This window comes from Anopheles coluzzii, chromosome 2 (genome assembly GCF_943734685.1).
Source record: "Anopheles coluzzii chromosome 2, AcolN3, whole genome shotgun sequence".
Taxonomy (NCBI): Eukaryota; Metazoa; Arthropoda; class Insecta; order Diptera; family Culicidae; genus Anopheles; species Anopheles coluzzii.
In genome coordinates, this window is record NC_064670.1 from 89,327,704 (window position 1) to 89,353,689 (window position 25,986).

The window sequence follows — 25,986 nt, forward strand, 5'->3', positions numbered from 1 at the left end:
TTGGATCGTGAACTCTTTAAAGACCCCATGTGTCTTAAGGCGATCTACTGCAGCATCGTAAGACAAGTGCTCGAGTGTGCCAGCGTGGCCTGGAAGCCATCGACCCAGCGCCTATTTGATAGACTGGAATCCATTCAACGTAAATTCTCCCGTTACTACTACCATGGAAAGTTTCACTACTACCATGGGAACCTGGCAGTCAGCATCCACTATATGAGAATCGTCTCAAGCTCCTTGGCCTTCCCCAGCTGAAGGATAGGCGCCAAATTGCTCAGCAACTATTCGTAGCAGGTCTACTAACTGGTAACATTGACAGCCCTATACTGCTTCAGCAACTCGACATACATGCCCCAATGGTACATCTACGCTCACGTCCACTGCTCACGATCCCCCGTCGTCGCACCAATTATAGATCAGGTGATCCTTTAACAGCTATGAGCAGATCGCTCAATGAGGTTTACACACCGTTAGACTTTAACATATCGGTACAATCTTTCAAAGGCAGACTGCTCAGCAGGCGACCTCAAACATAATGTAATCTAGTATATTCCTGTTTCTGCTCTTCGTGCTGTATCATTCATATGTAAGGACTAAGATTCACCAAGGCATTACTGTCAAGTGGATTAATGAATAAATAAAAGTATCACATTTTGGATCAGCTAGAACCAGACAACTGCATCTAACTACACCATGATCGAGCAGTTCCTCGAAACAGAGTTTGCTATAGAAACGCTTAGATCCTTCATATAGAGCATTGTCTTAAGAATTTCTTCATTCAGCATTTAGTGATGGGGTTTGTAAACTGCTTATGGTGATAGTGGCGCATTTATCGATGCTAACAGTTAAGACATTTCGCTGGGAATCCCTTCATTCATACTCACTTTTTTTTTAATTTTATCATACATGATATACATGTTTCTACCAAAACATTACATATTTTCCCATTTTGCATTCAAATGTCAATTGAAAGGATGCTAAGTTAATATTCATATTTTCGCTTTTCTCTTTATTAACGGACAAAATCGTACAACGCTAATCCATCATACGAATTAGCAGTCAATTGTCACAATTTAGATCTTACAACATAGTGTATTGCTATTCATATTCCATTTGCGATTTATGTATATACTCTCACCCAAAAAAAAAGGTTGCGCATAGTCAAGGCATACAATAACACTCGGCCATTTCTCGCAACACGCATTCTACATATACTTCTGACGCCCCAGCGAAGCCGTCTGCATCGGAGCACTGTTCTCAATGTATTGGGAAGTCATCGTCGTGCTCGGATCGACCACTTTGGTGCCACTCTTGTGAGATCGTTTCATGCCCCGCTTCCTATCGTGCCCATTGCTAGCCGCTATTGCCGCTTCCAGCATCAATCCATCCACCGTCTGCAGACTTTGGGCACGCTGCAGCGACAAGCGGAGCGGCTTCTTTGGTGGTGCTGGCCGGACACCACCGCCATGTTTCCCGATCGGTCCCGACGGTTCCGACGCGTACTGGTCATTGGTGTCCGACTCAAAGTCCAGACTTTTTACTGTGCGATTGTCACCGCGGCGACCGGTAGTGGCCGTTTCGTGGGTGGTCGCCGCCACCAAACGTTTCCGCTCACCGTTCAAATGCTCTACGCTTCGCGCGTGGCTACGGCTGTGACTGTGCTGTAGCGATCGAGTTCGATCACAATCGCTCTCCAGATCAGTCGTGCTGCGCTGCAGTTTCGCCCCGAACTGCTGCAGATAGCGTTCGCGATCCTGCCGTCGTGCCTCGCGCTCGCGCCTATCCCTTTCCTTGCGATTGTAGTACTGGGCGGTCAGCGAATCGCCCCCATTGATGCTGATCTTCGAGGAGGATAGCGAATTTCGCAGATTATATTTCATCACATCCGAGGCACCGTTTGTCAGTTCGCCATTGATACGATCGCACTCCTTGATGATGGTGGTCGTTGTAACGTGTCCCGGGCTGCCGTTGCGCGGCGAAGATCCTTTTTCGTCGATGTAGTTGTAAATATGCGGCGGTTGTGGTGTTTTCCCCTCCGGTGGCGTCGACGGTGGTGACGTAATGCTGATGGACGTGATGTGCGCCCCACCACTGCCGTTCACTGCCACACCGCTGCGGATCACGCCACTTTGGTCTTTGGTAGCGAGCAGCTCCCTCACCTGATCCTCGAGGTACGAGATGCGGTGCTGCAGTCGAATATTGTCGGCCTGCGATTGCTGCAGCGACTGATGGGACAGCTGATTCACACCCGCTGCGGATGGCTTTCTCGGACGTGCGACCACTATTTCCGACTTCGAGTGGGACCCGATGGCACGAACCATTTCTTCCCGATTGCGGCCACCGATCGGTTTGCCGTTGATTTCAATTATGCGATCACCACGCTGCAGACTTTCGCCCTCCAGCACCCAGTCGACCCAAAAGCCGGGCTGCTCATTTCTGGTGCTTGCGTTCCAGCGTCCGGTAGACGCGCGGACGGCAAGCAAACTCAAGCTAGCGCCCGATTGCAACAGCCCGTACAGCGTGTTTGGTTCTTGCTTTGGTTTGTCTAGCCGTCCCTGTAGGGCTCGCGCTTCCTCGACCAGCGATAGTAGCTGCAGTTCCTCGCGCCCTAGAGCATACTCCAGCTCGGCCTGCCGTATTCGTACGTCGATATTGCTGCAATAGGAGAGCGCAGTCAGTTAGTGAATGTCCAGCAAATCTGTGTTTTGCATGACTTACTCTGTTACATCCAACTTTTCGAGGGCGGATTTTAGATTCTTAATCACATGTCGCTTTGTTTCGGCGTCCGATTTCAGTTTCGCTAGGCGTTGCTCGGCCACTGGCCGTTCCGTGTCGTCCAGCGGTGGTCCTGTTGGTCGAGGCAGCTTCCCCAGGCCAAGCTGGAGTCGTAAACTACAAATGAAAGTGTGTAAACAATGCGATGAGTTAAGATGAAAGCTACGGCCAAAAGCTGTTTAGCTGTTTAACATTTACGCTTACCTCTGTATCACTGCTTCTCGGTCCTGCAAAGCGGTTCGGAGCTCACGGGACGGTGCCGTTTCGGGTCGTGGCGAAGAGCGGGCAGACAAGGATCCTCCAAGGGATGTTCCTTTTCTTCGCCTGGGCGTCCCTGCGCACAGCGACACTTCAATATTGGCCATCTAAAAAAAGGACATGAAAAAATGCACTCTATTACATTCTGTTCTTGGCGTACTGTCGTTTACTTTGCGCTTATTAGTTCGTTCACTTATTTACCTTTGCTTCAAGTGTTTCCAGCTGTGACATTCTCGGTGGATGTTGTTGTAATTTGCCTTGCGTCGGAAGAATAGTCTGAAAATAAAAGAAGTGTAAAACTGATATTAATATGAAATTCAAAACAACATCGTTAATGATATGCGCATTTAGTGGAAGTAAATAAATTACTCAAATCCACGAGGTTTGATGGCTTTGCTAATAAATAGGCACTTTTTTCCAATAAGCCAAATATAAGCTTTTTGATCTTTCAAATCCGATAGAATCTCTTATATATTGCTGAATTGCGTAATAATAATGACTCCGTTTCTTGTTTATTTAACAAAAAATGAACGTGATCCAAGCCGTGGCAAGATATTGGATTTAGTGAGGTGCCTCATCAGCGTCCTACTAGAAACGACATGCAGGGTTTTCCGTGTCAATTTAGAATGTCGGCAAACTTTTTCATTGCTTGCGAGATGTTTTTCTCTGTTATATATAGCTTCTGTTTTCTCCTGTGTCCCATTCTTTGCATTTCAATGCTTTCTCCAGTAGCTGGCTGTTAATCAACAATTGATAGCAAAAGCAAAATATCCCAAAAAAATGCGATGGCAATCCTGCTCTATGATCGAGTGTCCATCTTTGTTGTACAATGAGACTTAAACTACCAGAACACAAAATTTTCAATTGATTTATTAGTTTTTATGCCAGTTCTGTGCGTAATAATCACGACAACTCATAGGAAATTCACAGGATTCACATAGGAAACCTACCGAAAATATAAACAATGCAATGTGTAACGCTTGAGATTCGTTCGTAATCAAATAGGATCTGCAAGCGCGCGCATTATTCAAAATTTGTTTTTATTTATTTAAATATTTAATATTTAAAATAATATTTAAATATTGCAAATAGTTACTATTATATTGAGTTTATGAGGTAGTATTTACTTACCTTCCCCAACCAATGGCCAAAATTGCTTATGTTTTTTTCTGTATTAAAACGCAGCAGTTCTTGATGCGCGCAGTTTCTTTACCAAACCACTTAAAAACTTATAATATTCAATGTTGTATTTGCTAGTAAGCTTTCAAATCTCTTCAGTTAGGTCACACAAACAAACGAGACGTGTAATTTTGTTCTTACACAAGCTTTATTCCAACGATACAATCGTTGATTAATTACTTAATGTACGTCTGTTGGATATTCATCTTCACAAAAAAACCCTTCCCCATCCCACACGTACCGTCATGAGGGGCATTAGGATTCACACGTGCACAAGGAATAATAATAAAGGGGCACTGGAAGCAAACAAATAAATGCACTATCATTACATAACGCCACCTAATGGGCAACCCTTTTTTTCTTCGTTTTGCTACTCCACACAGCAAACAACTCCCCCTCAATGGCAGTAATGCAGAGGCCGGGGTGGAATACCAAACAGTGCTTGCACTTGCATATTTCCTGCCACACTTCTCGACCGTGAGCATCGATCGCGTACTCCATCATTTGCCCGAACTAATAGGCAGGCGCTGCCGGTAAAGGCCACTAAGTGTTGGTCCCACGCTCACGATTCGATCTGATTTTGCTTCATTTGCTTCATATATCGCTCGCAACAGCAACAAGACAGTGGCGCATCTCCAGCGAAGCAACAGTCGCTAATTTCGGCTTCTGGTTTGGAGTTGGATTCGGTTTAGGGCAACCTTTCCCTCTTACCTACTCTCCCTGCTCTGATCTTTTCTAATGTTTCAAATAAATTCATCACGTTCACTCGCACTAACGAACTAGCGTTACGCTCGCTGCAGTAACATGCACACACCGCACACAAACAATAATAACTTCAGCATCACTTTCGAAATCATAAACCACAGTTTCACTGTACGGTTAGATTAGACACGGGTGTCGGGATTGGTTTCAACCGGCGGTATCTACCAGCAGCCAGTACTCCTCTCCCGGGAGGTGTTTCGGTTTTACGCAAAGGTTTTACCTTTTTCGCGCCTGCGGTTCAGTTTTCGACAGCGCGGTACACTCATCGAGCAAGAATGTGTCAACCAGACAACTTTCCCCTCGACGCTGCTCCGGCCACACCGGTGTTTTTATCATTTATCATCTTTCCTAACGGGTGTATAATCAATCATGATCGTCCGGTGTTGGTTGCGCACAGCGGGTCGCACGGTGGTTTAGGCTTCGGTTGAAGAAAGGAGGAAAAAAATCCACAACTCACCACGATATTCGTACGGATGGATGTAAAACGGATGATTTCACCCGCTCGTTTGTCGGTGAGCGTAAAAATGCGCACCAACCCCGATCGACTGCACTGCTGCACGGAACGGAAGTTGAAACTGTCGCAACAAAAGTGTTTTAATCGAACAAACGCAAACATATGCCGCACAGTGCATTACTTGCAACAAATGGAAACAAATGTTATGGAGAGTGCTTTTTTGTTTGTTCCCTCGATCACTTGCAGCACCCATGGGGCCACCCCACTTACCATGGAAGAAGAACGTTCATTCAGGAATGCTCGTGGAATGGCTGCTGGCGAATGACTGACGACGATGGTTCCGGATTCCATCACGACACTATCATGATGATCGATTGAAAGCTTGCTAACTACAAAGTGTTTGTTTAAGCAGCTGACTTCTCTGAAATGCAAACAAAAAGAAAAAAAGAGATATAGAAAATTTAAAGTCATTTCAATTATAACATAATAGATATATACATATGATGATAGATACAAATGATATGATACCAATACATATATCAACCCTACCGTAAGTAAATTAAAGCAACAATGAGATGAACAATAGCGAAACAATTAAGAAAAAGACGAATAATTTGGAAAATAAAACATTTGAAAACATAAACACATCAAAACATCAAAAGAGAAGCCATGAAAAAAGTAAATATGAATAAATGCCGTAAAAAATTATAAAAAAAATACTTACAAGTAGTAATAAATAAAAAAGAAACCTGAAAAACTATCGAAGCGCTTTGCTTCCTGCCAAAAATAAAGCACTTACTTATTCGTTTATATTGTCAGCATTTTGGGTAGCATAATGTTTTTTAATTTTATTAGTTTTTTGTTAGATATTTTTTGTTTATTATTTAAATGTTCCAACCCTACATATTTTGATTTCTTTAGTTTATTTAATTCAATAATTTTCAATGGTGAATTTGGATATAGAAGGATATTTTCATGTTTTTATTTTATTTTGACAACTAAAGACCGACAAAAAGAAATTTCACCATTTTTCTATATCACATTGCTGTATAAATGACCAAAAAATCCGAATATATGTTGTTCTTACTAAATTAACAGATGTTATGTATTCTTCTGTTCTTGTATGTTGATCGCATCATATCCACTTCCTGTTGACATTACTGTTAAATTGAATTTACACGTTTCGGTTTTTAACAAAACAATCATTGTCATGTCGACACCACGTCCTTAACATAAAGGAATTAAGATCAAGAAGAATTTCCGCATAAAATAATTATTCCATTAAATAATCGTAAGCCTTTCTACCCCACAACGGGATCTCTAGCCCATTATCGTTCGAAAACACACCCCTGCGTGCGAAAGAAACGACATCATAATCGCTTAAACGTTCTAACGCACGCCCAAACAACATAGTTTGCATCACTGCGGATAATCACCACCCTCCCTCCCACATTGTGTAACATTTAAACAAAAAGTTCTGTGAACCATCCACAAACCACAAACCTCAGAGTGTGAAGACTGAAGAGCACCATTTGCATGGCATGGTGCCCGTGCTATACAACACCACGCGATGTCTGGCGCAAAGAGCACCATCCGATGCGCTCCAGTTTGCACATAATTTGCCTCCAATTTGCCTCTTCCCAAACTACCAAGCGAAGAAAAGGCCACAATCAGCACCCTTTCGACGTGCCGATGATCGGGTTAGGCCTACCTACCTGGGCCCATAATGCCTCCGCCGGCGTATGCATATGATATAACCTAGCAAGAAATTGCTCCTCTTTTACATTGCCCAGGTTTCGTCATCAAGGGGGGGGGGGGGGGGCTACAACGACGCGATCATACGCCCGAAACATACAAGACATAACCGTCAACGGGCAAAACAAAACGACACGCAACAATGCTTTACTGCAGTCCCGCAGGCCCTTGTCTGGTGGAAGCGCGATAGAATGGTCTGGCCGACGCGTACGTGTGCTGGTAGGGCAGCCTCGAGCACGATCGTTGGAACGCATTCACGATTAGTGAAAAGTAAATAAATAAAGACATTTATCGTAATGAGGATTGCACCTGCATCGATTTTACTGGCGAGCGAAGGCATTCGTGTGTTTTTGCTCATCGCACGTGTTGGGTTGATTATTTTGATTAGGAGTTTTTCCCTTGCAACACACTTACAACGTGTCAGTGAACGAACAAAAAGGTAAAAGATATGAAATATTTTCTATAATAATATATTAGCTTTCAACCATTTTTTTTATTCGTTATGGATCGTTGCATTAGAAATCAACAAAATAAATAAATTTTGAATTTTTAATAAATTTTAGAGAAAGAAAAATTATTAAATCAAAACCCACCAATACTAGCTCCAATGTTTCCTTCCGTTCCATTAAATATTCAGTTTTACAAGCAACAGTTTTCCCTCGCTTTCGCGACTCGCCAAGCTAACTAACTAGGCTCGCCGCAAACCGTTTAATTGACCTTTACTTTCAGCGATTCCGATCTCGACGGTAAAGTGTGTGCTTCGTTTTCGTTGTTTCTACTTTTACGCAAACCACCCGGCTGCGCTTCTATTTCGCGCAAAATTTTAACTACCCTCCGAAAAAACAAAAAAAAAAGCAAAAAGAAAGAGGAAACTAAAACAAGATCGCTACATTACCCTCCCGTCGCTGTAAAAAGTAAATGAAAGAGAAATTTATTTTTAAGCAGCTCTATCGAAAGTGCGGCAGTAAGTTTTCCTGGGTGTAATCAGATGTTGCAGATTTTTATTTCCTCTTTCTCTCGCTCTCGCTCCCTTTATTTTTAACGTGCGCAGCAAATGTATTTTACATCGATTGCATCGATCCAAGCGCTTTCGGCAGTGGCGGTGGGGACAAAAGCCGTATTTTCGGTGGACACCGACGCATCAAATGTAACGCGCTAATGACCGGCAGTGGCAAAAGGTGATAATTTCTTTATGAAACGTAATTACCCTCTAGACCCCACCAGGCCCGGGCAGACCAGGCGCGGTTCAGAGTGCGTGCAGTACTTTAATTTTCACATCTCATCCCTCATTCCCCTTTGGTCGGTAACGAGGAGCAAGAGAAGGGAGCTAAGTAATAAACAGAGATAGGCAGAAGGCGCCATGGGAACTGGTCAACCCGGGCCCGGTCGCTGTGCATGTTGCTTATCGCACCGGAACCACCATTCATGCCAATCGATTCCATCTGGACAGCCCGAAAACTGTCCCTGGCCAGCAAAGACGCATTCGCTTCTTGCACATGGTTTATTAGGGGCAACGGAAAAACCGGATCGATCGTACCCTTAATCTTGAGTTATTTATTTTTCGACTTCGATCTTTCTTCCCTTCATTTTGACGCCCTTTTTTGCCATGAAATTCTATTCCAGCCCTATTTTTATTTCGTCTCCGACCAATGTGTCCACTTCTTATCTTTGCTGCCCGATCTTCAAACAAACACACACTGGCCGGATGTAATTTTGAGTTTCGGGGTTTTGGGTTATATCTACAACCCGGCACAGTGTGGAATATTTCTGGAACGTTTGGCTTTACCGAGTTTTCCATTCCTGCTTATTTTTTCCTTTTTCTTCTTTTTCTTCTTTTTCTTCTCCTTCTTCTTCTTCTTCTTCTTCTTCTCATTCACATTCTACGACCTCGAAGTGGTAGGAAACATCTTCACATCTCACTGCCTTTTGGCCCGCATCGCAACTCGCAAGAGAGCGAAGCGCTCGTTCTTATTGCTTTGCTCACGGAACCGTGTCGCCGCTACGGGAGTGCGATTCTTCGGCTCATTTAAGCCTCGGCGCACCCCCTTTCGGCAACGCAACACGGCGGAGAGGCCTCGCACCACGACCCGGCGTTCCTTTCCGTTCCTGTGCTAAAGAGAGCCTCGCTCATTGAAGTGACCATGAAGAAGTTGTAAGCAAGACGACTACCCCGTACCAACCACCCTTTTTGGCAGGCAAAGTCATTCCTGCCAGCAGTTGCCCGCTCGAGACACGCAATTCTCCAATCAACCAACCGAGAACTGAGAGCTGGGGGGGGAGCGGGCTTTTGGCTGGCTTTACGGTTGGTTTGTCAGAACCGCAGACCACCACCACCGACAAGTGCTGCGCCCCCTATTGACGGTGAGAACTTTTGCTCGGAAAATTCACCTACAATCCTCGTTGCTTGTGGTTGTGGACTGAACCACAGTCCGGTTTGCCGGGGACAAAGGTGCTTTCCGGGGGCCGAATAATTGTGTGTATGTGAATTGTTTTGCTGCACGTCCCAAGGAGCAGCGTGGTCAAACGGGACCCGGCGCAGACACTTCCGGTCGTGGTGCAGTGCCAGGTGTGCGCAAGCTTTATTGAAAGTGTTTTACCGAACTCGTGAGGGAGGGGTCGAATGTTATAAATCCAATGCCTGTAGAATGGCCTGGACATAAACAAAAAAATGCCGTACCGGAACATAACCTAGTTTTTCTGTAAAAAAAAAATTAAGTCCCGATGGTAGTGCCGGAATTATGCTCGCTGCATACCGATAGGGTCAAATTCATTCAACATAGCGATGCCTATTGCTTGCCGACAAAATATGCTGGCAAGTGACCTCCTGTATGCGGCGAAATAAATTAATGCTAACGAATGTCAAGTGGGAGGGAATGGTAACGACACGAACTGTTTGAGCTAAATTTAATGTTCTTATACAAACGGAATAATGGACACATCAACCTCATTTCTTGAGGCTTATTTCGATCGATCGATGTACGTTTAGGTTTACTTTGAACATTACTTTCAGAAAACGAAGCAGTCTCAATTAAATAAGAAGAAATAACACACTGAAAGCAACCAGAACCAGCCTACGCTCATTGCCGTTCAGTTGCAGGTTAGCCTCAGTAAAGCGTGAAGTTTCATTCTGCGCCTTCTTAAGCGTGTTTCTAATAATTCTTGCTCATGTGCTAGCTTAAGCGCTCAGCGCGCTTCAGGCTTGGTAGCGCAGAACGGCATAAAATTCCGCCCCGAGTCGTAGCCACAGGATTAGCAATGATTCATTTCAGTTCCGCCTGTCCACAGATCGGAGCTTCCAGACGCATTAAGGCAGCCTACTTGCTGTGCGTGCCAGATTGAAGGTCACAAACTCGCACAGCACTTCATTCTCTTGCTGGGATTATATCATTGCTAGAAACCAATATAAATAATTCATTGCGTGAAAGGATAACAACAGCGATACGATTGAGAAACGATTAGAGCGCACACCGCCACTCACTCATTGAAAACGAAACGGTAGTTCACCCGAGCACTTGCAGGACAAGGGACCGCCCTGGTCAAACCCCGACGGCGAGGAGCAACACTGTAAAGATAGGGGCGGACTGTTGTAACTTCCTCCCATTCAATTTTGTCTCCGACAAGGTCGCTCCGGAACGGAACCATATTCTGACCAGTGTCCCTTTTCTCGGTCGGCCAGCTCGCTGCTGCTTCTCTCCGTACGCTTTTGCTAATGCTATTTATTGCCCGTAAGCCAACAAACGCTACACGACGGCCGATAAATCACAACACGAACCCTCGCGCGACTAACTTCTGTGAAAAACACAGCCCGGCCGGCGGCGTTGACCGCTGGAAAAGTCGTAAGCAGGAGGGGGAAAAATGGTCAAACCAGCCGCTCTTGGTACCGCTGATGCATGAACTTGACCACAACTTGTCCACGGCGCAACGCAATAACAAAGGGGGACACGACGGAAAGACGTTATGCATGATTTCGCTCACCGCCGTTATGCACCACCCGTCCGTCCGTCAGGGCTAACTATGTTGCACCATTGATTGGCCGGCAGTAACGGTTAGGCACCTGGCCGTCGACCAAGGCCCGGTGGCCGAGGTTGATAAACGCATCCGGATCGAAGGGTCCGAACAATGATCGATACCGTATTTTTTTTTTGTTTCATTTTTGAACCCCTCCGTGTGCCTCTGCATTCCGCCGAACCCCTTCCCTATTGGGTTGGTAAGCTACATGAACAACACATCCAACCGTTAATGGTGGTTGGAAACTAATTTTGAACTATCTTTTAACGCACGCGCTCCCTTAGGGCTATCGCTTTAACCGAGCCGCTAATGCGCTTACCGGTGCACACACACACAGAAACACACATGCAGGCTGCATGGTCACGCATCGATGGCACCTTGCTGCACATTGTACCGGTGGGAACTGCACCGAATGACACAGACGCAGAACCGCCGATGCGCCGGCAAATATGCGTTTCCGGATGATGGACGACGGACGAAGGTAATGAAACATGCATTCATCATGGTTAAAGTTTGGAACATTTTTTTTTAATGCTGACATGTTAGCTTCTTCGGTTAATTATTAACGGCTTGTAAAGTGTTAATGGCTTTTCCATGGAGCAGTCAGTGTGCTATCAGCAAACAGCTTTTAATAAAAAAGTGCTTAATGAAATAAACAGCATCGTTAAATGTAATTTATACAATTGCAATCATTATTATTCAATTTTTAATCCTTCTAGGTCAAACCCTTGGAAGTGAGGATCAAATTAGATTTTGAAATATGGTTAGTTTTGTATTGAAAACTAAAACATTAACCTTCGATTAGCGTAAGCTATAAAAATAAAACATTACCATCATCCGTCGCATATTAAAAGCAAACATTCCACACCATGCCTAAGCGCCGCTCGAACGAGGTAAACACAATTCTACCATAAACAAGCAGAAAGGGTTTTTGGATTCAAATCAATTCGAAGCATGTACATGCTACATTAAATATTCCATTCCATCGCGAATTGTCGGTTAAGATGGGCGTTATTAAAATGCTGAACCGAAATACACAACCGACCTTGATTTATTTATTTTTTTCGCTGCACTGCAGGCACTGTCGTACAGGTTCGTCGCTTTCGGTGTTCGAAACTGCTGTGGTGTGGATTCTAAGCTTGTGTCTAACACTTTTGCACCTACGAAATAATACAATCATCAAGCGAGCTATGTCACTGCAAAGTCAATTCGCGCAGGCGTAAAAGTATAAGTAATAGATCGAGTTTCAGCCTGGCTTTAGCATGAGTTAAAACAAAAGGGGTTGCTAAGGTTAAAGATTGAAGAGAACACAGGTGGGACAGTGGGACGTTTGGTTAAAGAATAAAGAATGTAAATAAAAAACTGTGAAAATCAATCCAGAAATCAAAATTGCAAAATTGCAAAATTGGTTAAGTTAGGAATCAATGCTAGTAATCAGTAATTATCGGCTTTTAATAACCGAGATCGGCTCAACTGAGATCTCTGCTGTGATCGAAGCTATTGGCTAGCAGTAAAAAACTAAGATCGTGTTTAATTAATGATCAGGTATCAGATATCAGAAAAATTCGTCGGATGTGACAAATTGAACTTTAATATGGATAAAAACTTTTTTTTCGGCAATTACGTCACTTAAGACGCGTCTGGTGCATCGCTTAAGAGGAATCAAAAAATTTTCTTCACGATTCTGGAATACAATTGGGTATCACAAGCTGCAGTGGAAAACATTCCGCAAATCCGATACGTTCTCCATCATCATTGTTCATTAGTTGCTTTGCAATATGATGGGCAGTATTAAATTGAGACTTTATGGTCTGAGAGTAAAGTTTACCAAGTTAAGATAGCTAAAGAAACTCAGTACGTGAAAACTTTGTGCTGAAAACTACATGCTGCTTGTAAGTGTCTAATTCTTGCTCCATATTGAATAAAAATGCAATCACAACCCGATCCAATAGCACTCTAATTGCACTTTGTAAACAATACAATTGGTAGTAGCATTCTTAAATTAGGTCCTTGGCTTTCAATTTTGTCAAAATTTCAATAAAAATACAATATGATATGGCGAAATTCCAACTCAAATATCAGTAAGGTATCCAAAGTCCCAGTCTTCTTCAAAGGTTTTTTCATTACACTGGCATTCAGGTGTTCAGATGTTGAGGTCACACAGTTGGCATTATTCTGATCTCTTTAAAGCAGGTATGTCAAACTGGCGGCCCGCGGGCCGCATGCGGCCCTCGTCAATGCTGAATGCGGCCCGCGAGAATATTTTGAGAATTGCTAAAATCACTCCAAACCAAAAAACTGTTATTACGATTTGTCGAAGTGTATTTAATTTTCCAGAGAAGAACAATCATTTAGATTTAGAAGAGATTCAGATTCGATCATATTTTTCGAATCTAACATGAATGTACCCATAACATCTCATAAACTTATTCTACACAATCGTACAGAACAATCGAGACCCTTAAGAAACATTGAATTGAACGCAAACTCAGTCGGTATTATGTTTCGATTAAATTCTGAATATTAGCATAGTATTGTGCACACTCGATTGCACATTCTATATGGAAAAATAGATTTGCGACCTTCTACCAACGAAAAAGTAATGAAAATAACTTGATACACACACTTGGGAACTTCGCAACAACTAATGATGGATTGTCAGAATCGCATCCACGGCTCAAAACCATTTTCGATCTTAGCTATAGCAACTTCGAATCGGGCCAAATCAAACCAAAAGTTCCGTTCGGTGCCGTCCGAAGCCTATAGAGCCGTTTAAAACCATTCGGAACCGTTGGAGTCATCGGTTGTTGCACGGAGCGGCTAATCTACAGTGAGAAATGGATCCGGTCGGTCACATCGAATTTGACCATCTCAATGCCCGAGTGCCGAGTAAAGGATTCATTCGGCTCCGAATTTCTCCGATTTGCACGGCTCCAACCTTATAATGTTACATCATTGATGTTGGATTGGAGCCACTTCTATTTTTTTGTCATAATCATGCCACCATCAATTTTAATAAAGATGATTGTAGCCAAGTTGGAATTTTGTCTACCCCACATTTTGCAAGACGAATTAATGTACTTTTGAACCTCCCCAAAAATCTAAACCAAAATGATATGATTACGCTTAAGACTAAGAGATTTAGATTAAGGATTAAAATAATCGAAATGCCAAAGCCCTGCAATACATAGCTTATTAATAGATTAGCTCACACAGTCCATACCTCAATTCGCGAATCATCTCCCTTCAAGTGCAAAACAAGATTTGCCAATCTTTATGGGATCACACACCACGAATCTTCGTCAGATAAAATTATCGTAATTTAACAAAAATATTCGTAAAATACGGGTTCTTGTAATAAGAAATGCCACCATACCACCATATACCACCATATACCCCTTCAAACTTAGAAATTAGCGAAAAATAATGTTTAAACACGTTTTTTTTACAATTTTCCTCTTGATCTATCAAAAAATTGCATGCAAATATTTTTGTTATTCATCCAGCGGTGGATAGCTCGGATGGCTTGAAAAAGTTCCGCAACAAGCTGGTAGACTTCCCCTACCTCAGTAAAAAAGTGTGGTTGAGTGATATTTTCTAACAGAAGTGCCGTGTTAGACCGCGACTAATGAGAAATTTCCTATTTTAATAATAAGGATGAAAACAACGCATGTGACTTTAAAAGTGCATTAAACATTTTTTTTTAAATAAAAAAGTGCACAATAAAAAAAACATAGCAAATTTGTAAATAAGAAACTATTCCAGATTTGAAGCAAGGAGTACAAAAAGTCAATTTGTTTAACAATAATGATTTTAAACAGTATTTTATATGATTATTGAGGTATATTTTTTATTCTCAACTTTGCGGCCCACGAATCACTGAAAATCTGTACTTGCGGCCCTCTTATGAATTGAGTTTGACACAGCTGCTTTAAAGTATAAATCGCATACGTTTAAATTCATCGCAATGTTTCATGGTTGCCACTCCCAGCGACACCATAAAATGCATGGAAACAGCTCAAGACAAAGCCATAAATCATATCGCCTGATGCCAAGACTAGACACCTTGGGCAGCCTATTTTCGTTTTGTTTGGTAAAGATTTTAATGATCTGTATACACTTGGTGTAAACAATTGCAACAAATCAAAACGGCTCTAAAAAAACGGCTCAGGAATGTGAAATAAACAAAAAAAAGTGCCCCAAACACCTAAACACTCACGCACACGTGCATCTACATTAGACATCGGGTATGATCTCTTCGCACCGTGCCCAGGGAAAGGAGGATGGTGGTAACAATGGCCGCAAATCATTATGCGCAAACGGAACGCACACGAAAGAAAGACAACAAACGCTCATCATCCCCCTCAAAAAAACACATACACACACCCCCAACAATGCGCATACATAACAACAGGGAAAAGAAACAACTAATACGATGTATCTGGCAGCTCCGGCTCGATCGTCATCGGTGTGATGCCCTCGCGAGATCGCGCTCTTCTTACGATATGTGTAGCCGACGCTAATCTTCCAGTTCCCCACGCTACAATAACTACAATTATAAATGCAATTTACCCGTGCAAGTGGCGTCGGCGTGTGTGTGTATGTACGTTTGGAGCTAATGTACATTAGCTTCAACCCCGAGCGTGGCGTGGAATGGCGAATGGGTGCGTCTTTGTGCATACTTTTTGCCAAGAGCTGCCAACAGCAACCCAACAAAGATGGGAAAAGGGCCCACACTTCAGTTCGGGTCGTAGGATGCTTCAGGCACTTGAACAACGACGCTCTACCACTGGAGGACCTAAGTTGAGTGGCACTAAAAGACGGTGGCAATTTTCGCTGTCACACGCCCCGGCCATTAGAGACATCGCTTATGAGTCACGAGCTAACTGGATCAATTGGTCTGGCCTGTTTCATTAGCCACACGGGGTACATGGAACCAAGCGTACACGGTAAAAGGTCGACTATATTCCACACGCAAACGAGAAATCTTCAACAGCTCATCGGAAAAGCCCCATCTTGTTTGGGTTGGTCTTCTTCTTCGAGACCCATCGATCGACCTCCTCACCGAGAACCGGATCGGCTTTCTCTCGGGATCGATACCCGCCAATGCCGTTGCGCTGATTAGTGATTAGTTTTTCAAGGTTAAGCATCCGATCGGTCCGAGCTGACATCCGCCGATTACCCTCCAGTGTCCTTCACCGGCGAGTACCCTCACAGTACGCTTCCCGTCCGCTCGGCATCTTCGTCGGGGCGAAGCAGAGACGCTAGCGATAAATGCGTCAGTGTGTCATTGCATATTTATTAGCTATCGAATGACGATGGAATCTCTGCCCCGGGACCGGTTTGCGGCTCCGGATGGATCAATTCCGTTTGCTGGCCATGCATTCCTTCCCTCCATTGTGATGAAGCGCGATGAATAAGTCGCGAACAAATCGATCCGCTATTGCTCTATCATCGTCACAAACAGCACATGGGTTATTACAGGGAAACAAGTTAGCGCTTGAAACAGGATCGGTGGATGGTGAACAACAAATAAAATAATTAGCTAGTATAATTCATGCTTTCAGTATCGCTTTTCAGAAACAGAAAACATTCATTGCTTTTGAGTAGGCCATACAAGTAAGTCATGGTAATGCCAAGGACGTTGAGAATGGAATGTCTTCTTTTAGGCAATAATGAGTTTAAACAGTTATTTGGAAATGAATCATGAGATCTACGGCTTGGCTGATCCGTTCACAAAACCGCGATAATTTTGTGTATTGATGTTGTGATCTTCATTGGTTAGTATCAAAAATAAGAATTTGAAGTTTTGATTTCGTTTGACCGAAAACTAGAAAGTCTTATGAAAAGTCCGGAATCAGTGCAATAAGACTCCATCAAGACTAAGGAGTGCCTTCAGTGCTATTGTACTGCAAGAATAGTAACATGTTTTTAGGTTACCTGTAATCATTTATCTCACAAGCAATACAAAATAACAGAAAGTTAAATCAATTTAATGTTTGAAACTCACAAAGATACACAAACATGCATATTCTATCGGTACCATCAGTGTATCATTGGGTGCCACCAATAAAATATTCCATTTCAATGATACACAAGCACACATACATACACATAACATTTATAATCGACACATCCAATACAGCACCAATCGACATATTTTATATGGCTTCATTAAAAAAAACAGTAACATTGTGAGCTAAACAGTTGTGTGTGCCACCCCTCAGTATCTGGCTGGCGGGATTTACACAGGTCTACCATACCTGCCGGTACGTGCCCCTTTAATCTGCCACTGCGCAGATCGACACATCGGCGCGCATTCGTGCGTTGCATACATGAACCACCTGCGAGTAGTGCGCTACACCCTTGCCCTGCACACGCTGTAGGAGAGTTTTCGCATGATTTATCACACATGTTGGCCCATGTCGATAATTCTGTCGATCATCCATCATACCGTGGATTCCTTGCAGCTACCGTAGGGCCAGCACAATTGTGGTACCGCCCGGCTTTTTTCTTCGGCGCTCCAATTGGTTTTTTAGTGTTTAGTTGCCCTTTTTTTAAAAAGCAAAAACACTCAGTGGCAATGGCAATAATACAAACAAAAAAACCCTATTCATTCCATTCCCTCCCCCGGTAGGGAGAATTCAGGCTAGTTGAGGTTGTGTGTTGTGATAATTGTACATATGACCCAATTGCTCGATGATCAGATTACACGGCTCGCTATAGCTATAGAAAAATGCTCGGTTTCGGTGGAAGAGGATCCGGAGATGCGGATCCAGATCCGCCGCCCAGAGTCTGTCAGTGTACGCATACAAAAAAAAAATCAGTGCGCGCTTGTCTTCTGATCGCGCATTGAATTGTCTGTTTTTCCGCTAGTCCGTTGCTTCGCGCTCAAACTGCTCGTCTCAGGCTGTCAGGCCGATCTCGTGTGATCGATACGATTCGAAAAAGAAAGCAATCTTGCCCCTCAGTCTAATTCGTCTGCCGATGTGGATGTGTTTCTCTCTGCTCTTGTTGCTTCGCTGCGTAACGTAACATAACGTTACATATACTGCGCGCACCGAGAAGCGCTCGCCAGGCGTATTCCGGCTTGAATTGCTAACAGGCGTGGACTCATCAGGCTCAACAGGTCAACACCTCTGTTAGTAGCTACAGTCTGCTGCTGCAAAGCACACACACGCACGCACCGGGGGTTTGTTTATTGTTATGTTTTGCTACATTTTTGCGCCCTAACAACAGCAGCTTCCCATCAGCATGTTGCGCTCCGCTTTCTTTGCTCCGGTCCAATCTTCGCCCAGAGCGAACAGAGATCGGAACAGATCTCTTCCTGCTTGTATCTGGTGGGTACTATTTTCACTTCCCGATTAAGCTCAATTTCACATTCTTAGCATAGTAGTTCGCGCCTCTTTCGTTTTCGCCCATCAGTTCCATCAAGGGTCGCTCAGCAAATTCCAATGTTCGCTGCAAAGTTGTTTCAGGCGCACTAGACAATAACGCTGTGTCCGGAATCGGGCCTCGGGCGCAGTCGGGCACAAGCCAACAGCAACCCTTCGACCAGCGCCCTCTCCCCCTCTCGTTGCACTCGTTTCGTAAGCACTTCCTAGATCGCATGAAGGTGGCGAAAAATAATTCGTCTGCGTGACGCGCATTTGTCGACCGACGGCGCGAGAGAGATTGTCCGCGATTGCGCAACAGAAACAATTCCAAAATCCCAAACCCACCGCGCCACTCTCCATTCATGCACAGACGCAAACACATATCTTCGGTTGGCCGGCAATTCGGTGCTGCTTGCGGTGCTTTCGACCCGTGCCTACGTACATCCATCCATTCGCGCTAATTTCTAAAGGTGTGTCGAGCGCGATGATGAGTCGGCCTGTTTCTTCCGCCTTCCAGATGTCGCTGCCATTTCGGCCACCTTTCGCCCGCCGCCGTCTCTCCCCGGCACACCAAAAACATGGAAACAATCCTCTTCTGCGTACAATCGGCAAGACTAATCGGTGATGACACTTTTAAGCTATGCGAAAACATTACAATTCCCCTTCGTACCTCACACGTGTAAGGAGGGCCGTTGTTTTGTGCAATGGCCTTGTGTTTTCTCCGGTCTGTCGTCTGACAAAACGGTCCCCATTTTAACAAAGCCCCATTTAAAGGTCAATTTAAATTATTAGCTTTCTTTCTGTTGCGCTAGTGAAGTGAAGCAACCGGTAAAGCATTCCTTCTGTGCGACAGTCTGAATCAAATGAATAGTAATGAGCTTTACGCAGCACTTGCTGTATTTGTAACACCTGTTAAAGCACAGGGCCATTAATAAAAGGAGGAAAAAAACGTTAAATGGGTAGAGTTGAAACACATGAAGGCACGTACTGTGCCGCAAGCTCGCAAACATCTGCGCAAGGATAAGTTTTGCGCAACAGAATGCTGCGCAAGTTGTACCTCTTTACAGTATTCTAAATTGTTACACATTTTTAAGCAATAAACAAAAATCTGAAAATAAAACTCAGATATGAAGTCAGAAAATTTAAAAAAAAAGCTTACTTCTCACAGAACAAACAGACCATTAGGCTGAATTGTTCTTAGAACCGCAAACACAATCACAATCTTCCTGTTTTCTCCCACCAATGCCATTAAAAATGAACAAAAGGGAGCAGCACTTAAACGATTCGAATGGCAGTTGACTGGGAGAATACAGCAAAAAAAAAGGTTCTTAACCACTCTCAAACCCTCTTGCGAAACGGTTCACCGGCTGAGACAATAGGGTCGGCAAACAACGGTGCCTCACCTACCGCCGCGCACCGATCGGTAATTTTCACACACAAGAAACGAAAAGGAAATATGCAAGGAAACATGCATAAAACGAAGGAAAATGCACTCTTCTGCGCACCACAGGCCCGATCGACCTCTTCTTGCACACTTCCGAAAGTCCGTCCAACAACAACAACAAGAGCAATGCCAACCTGCCGATCACTGGTGTCCGGGCAATGGGCAATAAAGTGCACAAAAAAGACTGACACGATCCCTGTCCGACCCCCCCGCTGCTGCTACGACATGCTGCGCCTTTGCTTTGCGCATGCCGCTGGCGCGTATCGCATGCGTATCGGCACTTCACAGCGTGCCGTGGCAAACTCACCCTCAACGGGCACAACACAAGGGCGAAAGCGGTAACATTGGGGGAACAAAAACCGGCGACAATTCCAAACGGCTCCGTCCGGAAGAACAATTTATCGAAGAAAATAGGATAATGTGGAAGGAAGTTGTCGTCGCTTGTAACGACGCTTGGTGTCAAAGGAAGTGAGGCTTTTGATGATGGTACCGTTCGAGCCTTTTGTTGATGGAGCGAACACTGCGGGCTTCATTTAAACCAGACAGTAAAAAAACCCAAAAGGGGTACTGGTAAAACCATTATAACTATCCTGTGCTGTAGTAGCGATCAATTTCGACTCGACTTACCGTAATTTGAAAATGGTCGTACTCGATGTTCTCAACCGTGGAAAAGACTTCTGACTGATGGTGCTGGTGGGTTTCTTTCCATCGTACAAACACTCAGAACACTTTACGAATGTCACTGCACAACTGCACTGCACAAATGATGGCGATAGCTGCAGCGCGATCTAAGACAAGCCCACGCTGCTCATTTGCTCATTGCACTGCAAAGCCTAACACGACCACTGTGCGCGCCTTGTTTCTCACGATGCACATGTGCACACTGCCCTATTGTCGCGTCTTACATTCCCTGCAGTAGGGTTTGTTTAATCGTTCACCACCGGCTTCACGATTCTCTATGCACAAGCAAAACTGTACCAATAAACAGTCACCTTCAGTCGCAAGCGCTTTGCAACAACTGCGAGTACCAAATTCACCACGAAATTCTTTCCATACGCACACGCACTTAGGACTTTGGAACGGATGTTGTCCGGACCACGAACGCTTTACCCTCACGCGGTCCGTTTGAATTTCGGATTTGAAATGAAAACAGCTTGCAGCGCGAGCGTAGTTTTTCCCCTCCGCGCACCAAGCACAAGCGCACTATGGGATATTGTGTTATAAACAGGTTCCCAAAACACAATTTGAAATTGGAAAAAGGCATAAAGCTAAAAAACATAAGAAGGGAAAAACTTGCTTAAAGAGCTCGTTTTTATTAGATCATTAAATACCATTAAATACAATGAGTATCAATAGCTACACTTAACATAATCATAGGATTTTGTTTATTTTACGCATTAGATTAAAAAGATTCACTAAAAGGTTAAACACTTACAACTAATATTTATGTCAATTTTCTGCTAAATCGAATCTGAAAAAAAACCTTCATCATTTTCATTCTTTCATCAAATGCTATGGCATTCACAGATAAAAATAATTTCAACGTTAGTTTTTTTCAGAACTACGATTAAAGCTGTATTTTTCAGCCTAAAAAGATATACAGTATGTTCCCGAGTTACACGGTTCTCGACTTACGCGGATTCGGAGATACGCGGTTTTCTAAATTTGACACATTAAATGTCAAATCAGTACAATTTGCTTCAAGTTCGGTATAAATTGCATTTTTGCTAACAAATTGAAACCGCTTAAAAGCCAGAAATATTACAATTTTCTGCACGAATCATATCAAATAAATGATGAAGTGTATAAAAGTATTAATTTAAATAAAAAACTGCGAGTAATAAATAGTATTTTAGTCAAAAAACCTGAAATTCGACTTACGCGGATATTCGAGTTACGCGGATTTGTCGGGAACGCAGAAACCGCGTAACTCGGGAACAGACTGTACCCATCTATTGTGTAATAATGTGGTTAGCTCATGCATGTTATGCTAACGTTCGACTAACTTTTGTACAATTTATAAGACAAGATCAACTGCAATTAACATAAATTTATCACATTGTTAGAGCTAAAATACGATTTTTTTTAGATCATTGATGGTATCAGTTTATCCCCTATTGAAGAATGTTAAACATACAGTAGAATGTCGATTATCGTGAGACGGATTAATTTGAAAGCTGTTTTCAATCGTCGATAACATTTGCAGCGATAGTCAAGTTGATAAACAATAGTTTTGAGCAACTATCTATTGTGTAGTGATATTTAAAAGCATCATTTTTCTTCATGAACAGTTGTTTACCCTATATTTATTGATTAAAATAATATTCTAATTATGATTAATCAATTGATTCAAAGTGAATTTTAGCCACTGAGTTTAAACATATTTCATGAATTTGACATTTCTGGGCCATTATCCATGGAAAAATCTATACTCACATAAGGTAGATCCACAAAGTCGGTAGCTTTTAAATACACAAACAAAATAAAAATTATTTTGTATAGTTATGCACCCAATTTTTCATTCTCATTATTTCCTCTAAAAATATAACAAATAATCAAAATGTATAAACTGAAATTACATTTGAAATTAAATTGTGAGCTATAATGTCTGCTACTATTTCAGTGTGCACTCACGCACACTGACAATGAACATGTAGCTATACGCACGCTTTGCCCTCACTAATCCGAACAAGCATATCATCATAGTTTCTCTCCTTTTTGTTTCTCCTTTTGTTTCTACACAACATGTGCAACATGTGTTACGATAGGATAATTTCTTTTTTTAAGGATATAAAGCTATAATTTACACATCAAATATTCAAAGAACGTTAAATATTTGGTATACGACATACAATTTTTGTACAAAAAATGTTTTCTAAAAAAATCTATTGGTAAAAAACGATATTAAATTAGGGTTGATTAATCGTCTTAAAAACTATACGCCATGAATATTTAATGTATTTGTTGTATGAAAATACTCTTTACAAAAATATTTACTTGAACTAGCACATTGGTAATTTAATAGCAGCTATAAAGCGTGACGATTTTGACCGTTATTTGGATTCATTTTTTTATTACTATTTCCAATACTCATCTCAAATTTTGTTGACAGGTTGAATGAATGAGAGATTGAAAACCTTTGATAAACCATACTACAATCATTTCATTAACTAAAATCCGGAAGATCTACGGATAACGACATCCCTTTGCCTTCAATCTTGCCATCTTCAGTAAGAGTTCTTCAAAACAGTAGGCTCAGTAGGCCATAAGATCACACAAAAAACTACCATCCAACTATATTTTTTGCATACAATCGCTAAAGTCATACGCGCACACCACAATACACGTGATGGTACGTTAAACGATCCCTTTCTGCTTCAGTCCTTTTCAAACACAACGCTTTCCAACACAGTACCCGCCGCACGACTGCAACCTTAGGCGGCGCTCTAGCAGCAATCGAACACGACATCCGACACGAACAAACCCAAGGTGTATGGATATTAGGAGGTGAAGTGCTTCAGAGCAAATTGACATTTCACGACTTGACATAACAATACTGGGGGCTCCGGTATTAAAATCGGGGAGGGCTGGAGGGGGGTATAGAAAATTGTATGCGATTTGACATAACAATACTCAATGATGGCGCCCGGAAAACGCGCTAACAATTCACCTCCTTAATAAACACACCTTGGAACAAACCCATATAATCATATGGAGGTGCACTGTCAGACACAAACAAACAAACAAGACAAACGTCGAGTCGAACATGTCAGTTGATTCTGTCTGTGATGTTCGATACCCACCTGTGCTGTGAGTACCTTGGCTGTCAAACGCTTCACAGCTACAGTAGATAGAATTCAATTCGGGACATTTTTAAGTTTGTTTTCGTAGTTTGTCTCTTTTTCTTCTTAAAATTGCGTGCAAAATATTTAAAATAGCTATCAATAATTATTGTTAAACTTTTCAATCAATTATAACATCAAATATAAAGGATTGAAACGTATTAAACTATTGTGTGTACATAATCCATGTGTATGCACTGTATGTGTTTTGGCATGGACGTTTGTTTACATTTTTCAATATTAAATTTGAATGATTTCTATGTTATTATAGATGTGAATAACTAGTAAATTATGAGTTGAATCTTCCCCCTGTAGGTGGATATTCATTTAAACTATGAAAATGCTTCATTTTCGAGACGAAAAGAAAGGCGTATTGCAGTGCATCATGACAGGTCTATAAGACATCGAACAGCTGACAGAGCACCTATCGAACAGAGTCGTGTTTGTTTGTCTCGTTCGATTGGTCCCAGAGCGCCGCCTTAGAACGTTACCAGACCGGCAACTCGTCACCAACGTCACCAAATCGAGATCAATCATCGTTTGAGCACCCTTCCGAATGGCAAGCCCAAACAAAAAAACACTACCGTTAGTAGTTAAGTCACCGACAAACCGACATGACACTTCGAACAAAATGAGCTTCAAAAGTTGTCTCCTGATTTCAAATGAAAATACGTTAAACACTAGCGCCATCTCTATAATGATTCGCTTACTACACTGACACAGAGAAGAAACTGCTAAATCCCCTTTTTGTTTTTCTTCGCAAATTCCAATGTGTATTGTTTTATGTACTTCTCACATCTTTTGCATTGATTTGAAAACTTATAAAATGATTTTCCTGGGTGTTTTATCCAATAATACTCACAAAATCTTGCCTCACACTTCCTTCGCCATTTGTATTTAGAAAAGTTGTTTACATCGAAGCAGCAGTGAACAGAGCTTACTTTGACAGGAGTGTTCGCCTCACTGGTAAATGACAGTACTTTCGTGTGGGACACTTTTGTAACGCCAGTTTCACGTCGGTTTGTCGGTGGTTAAGTTTCTTGCTTGCATAATCGCAGCGTTCGCGCGCATTGTACCGTCGTCCTCCCAACTGCACTTATCAACGATTATTATTATATTTTTTTACCCAACGGCACGCTATTGTTTCCTGTCCCTTCCCTTTCTTTTTTTTTTATTCCATCCCTACATTAGCGCGACTATTGGTGAAGGGTTGCACTCACTCAGAGGAGTTCGACAATTTTCGGCTACTTTTCGCCCGTTTCAAAGGGTACCGGTACCGGGCCTTGTTTCGCCAGCTATGCTATATTGCAGGCTGTTTAGGACTGCAACAACAGAATTGTGTGTTCTGGCATTGTGTGCATGGCGCGTTTTAGGATTTGTGGTTGGTTTGATCAGGTTTCAAAACAAACATACCGAACCGGGTAGGTTGGCTTCATTACCTAAAAACCCTCCGTCTGTCGGTACGGAGATGCATGTGAGATGAAAGTTGGGCCAGTTTGTGCGAAAGATTAAAATCATCTGCCGCATGCAGCCGGGTATAGGTGAAAAGTTCAATTCGATTTTATTTATGTTTCCAACCCTATTGGTATGCGGGTATCCGTATTTTATATTTTTTATTAATTAATCGATTGATAATAAATTTAAAAAAAATCAAATGTCCTTTAATTTATTATTTCTTACATTGTTCAAATTTAACAAATATATGAACTGTTCATTTATATTTGAGATATTGTTATGACCCCTACTTCTAAAACTTATCATTATTTATTATTTGAAAATGATTCAGCAATTAGCAGCCGATTGGACATATAATGTCTTCCAAGTTTTTTTTTTTTTAATTTAAAAATTCAAATTTTCGTTACTCGTTACTCTCTCCCCATTGCGAATGGATGCGCTTTGGATCACCAATTATGCCCTCCAAACCCACACTGGAGCAGTGGCGCAATGGCGATAAAAATGGCATAATTCCCATTAGCTTATAACTCCCCACCTTGCAAAAGCAAAACAGATTCATGGCGCTCTAAACATGGCCCGCTGTACCATTTGCATCGAAATGAAACTCCCATATTTCCCATGAAGGATGCTGCCAAACTTAAGACCGCCGTTCGATACGTTTCGGAACGGTCAAAAGTGCCT

General features: G+C 42.5%; 1 protein-coding gene across 1 annotated transcript; it reads right to left on the minus strand.

The window, feature by feature from the left end:
• Window positions 1-979: 979 nt before the first annotated feature.
• LOC120950987 (uncharacterized) lies at window positions 980-21,167 on the minus strand. Its single transcript, XM_040369440.2, has 6 exons — window positions 20,636-21,167; window positions 5,696-5,846; window positions 3,232-3,306; window positions 2,977-3,137; window positions 2,716-2,889; window positions 980-2,652 (listed from the first exon to the last, which is right to left on the minus strand). Exons 2-6 carry the CDS (start codon window positions 5,774-5,776, stop codon window positions 1,203-1,205), a joined length of 1,941 nt encoding a protein of 646 aa, XP_040225374.2. The 5' UTR covers window positions 5,777-5,846; window positions 20,636-21,167; the 3' UTR covers window positions 980-1,202.
• Between the last annotated feature and the right edge of the window lie 4,819 nt (window positions 21,168-25,986).

Excerpts from the sequence above, each read along its gene's own strand:
- LOC120950987 (XM_040369440.2), bottom strand. The coding sequence starts at position 5,776 with ATGGAATCCGGAACCATCGTCGTCAGTCATTCGCCAGCAGCCATTCCA. Across the intron at positions 3,307-5,695 it reads ATGAACGTTCTTCTTCCATG|ACTATTCTTCCGACGCAAGG; the intron begins GTAAGTGGGGTG and ends TTTTATTTTCAG. Across the intron at positions 2,653-2,715 it reads GAAAAGTTGGATGTAACAGA|CAATATCGACGTACGAATAC; the intron begins GTAAGTCATGCA and ends CTCCTATTGCAG.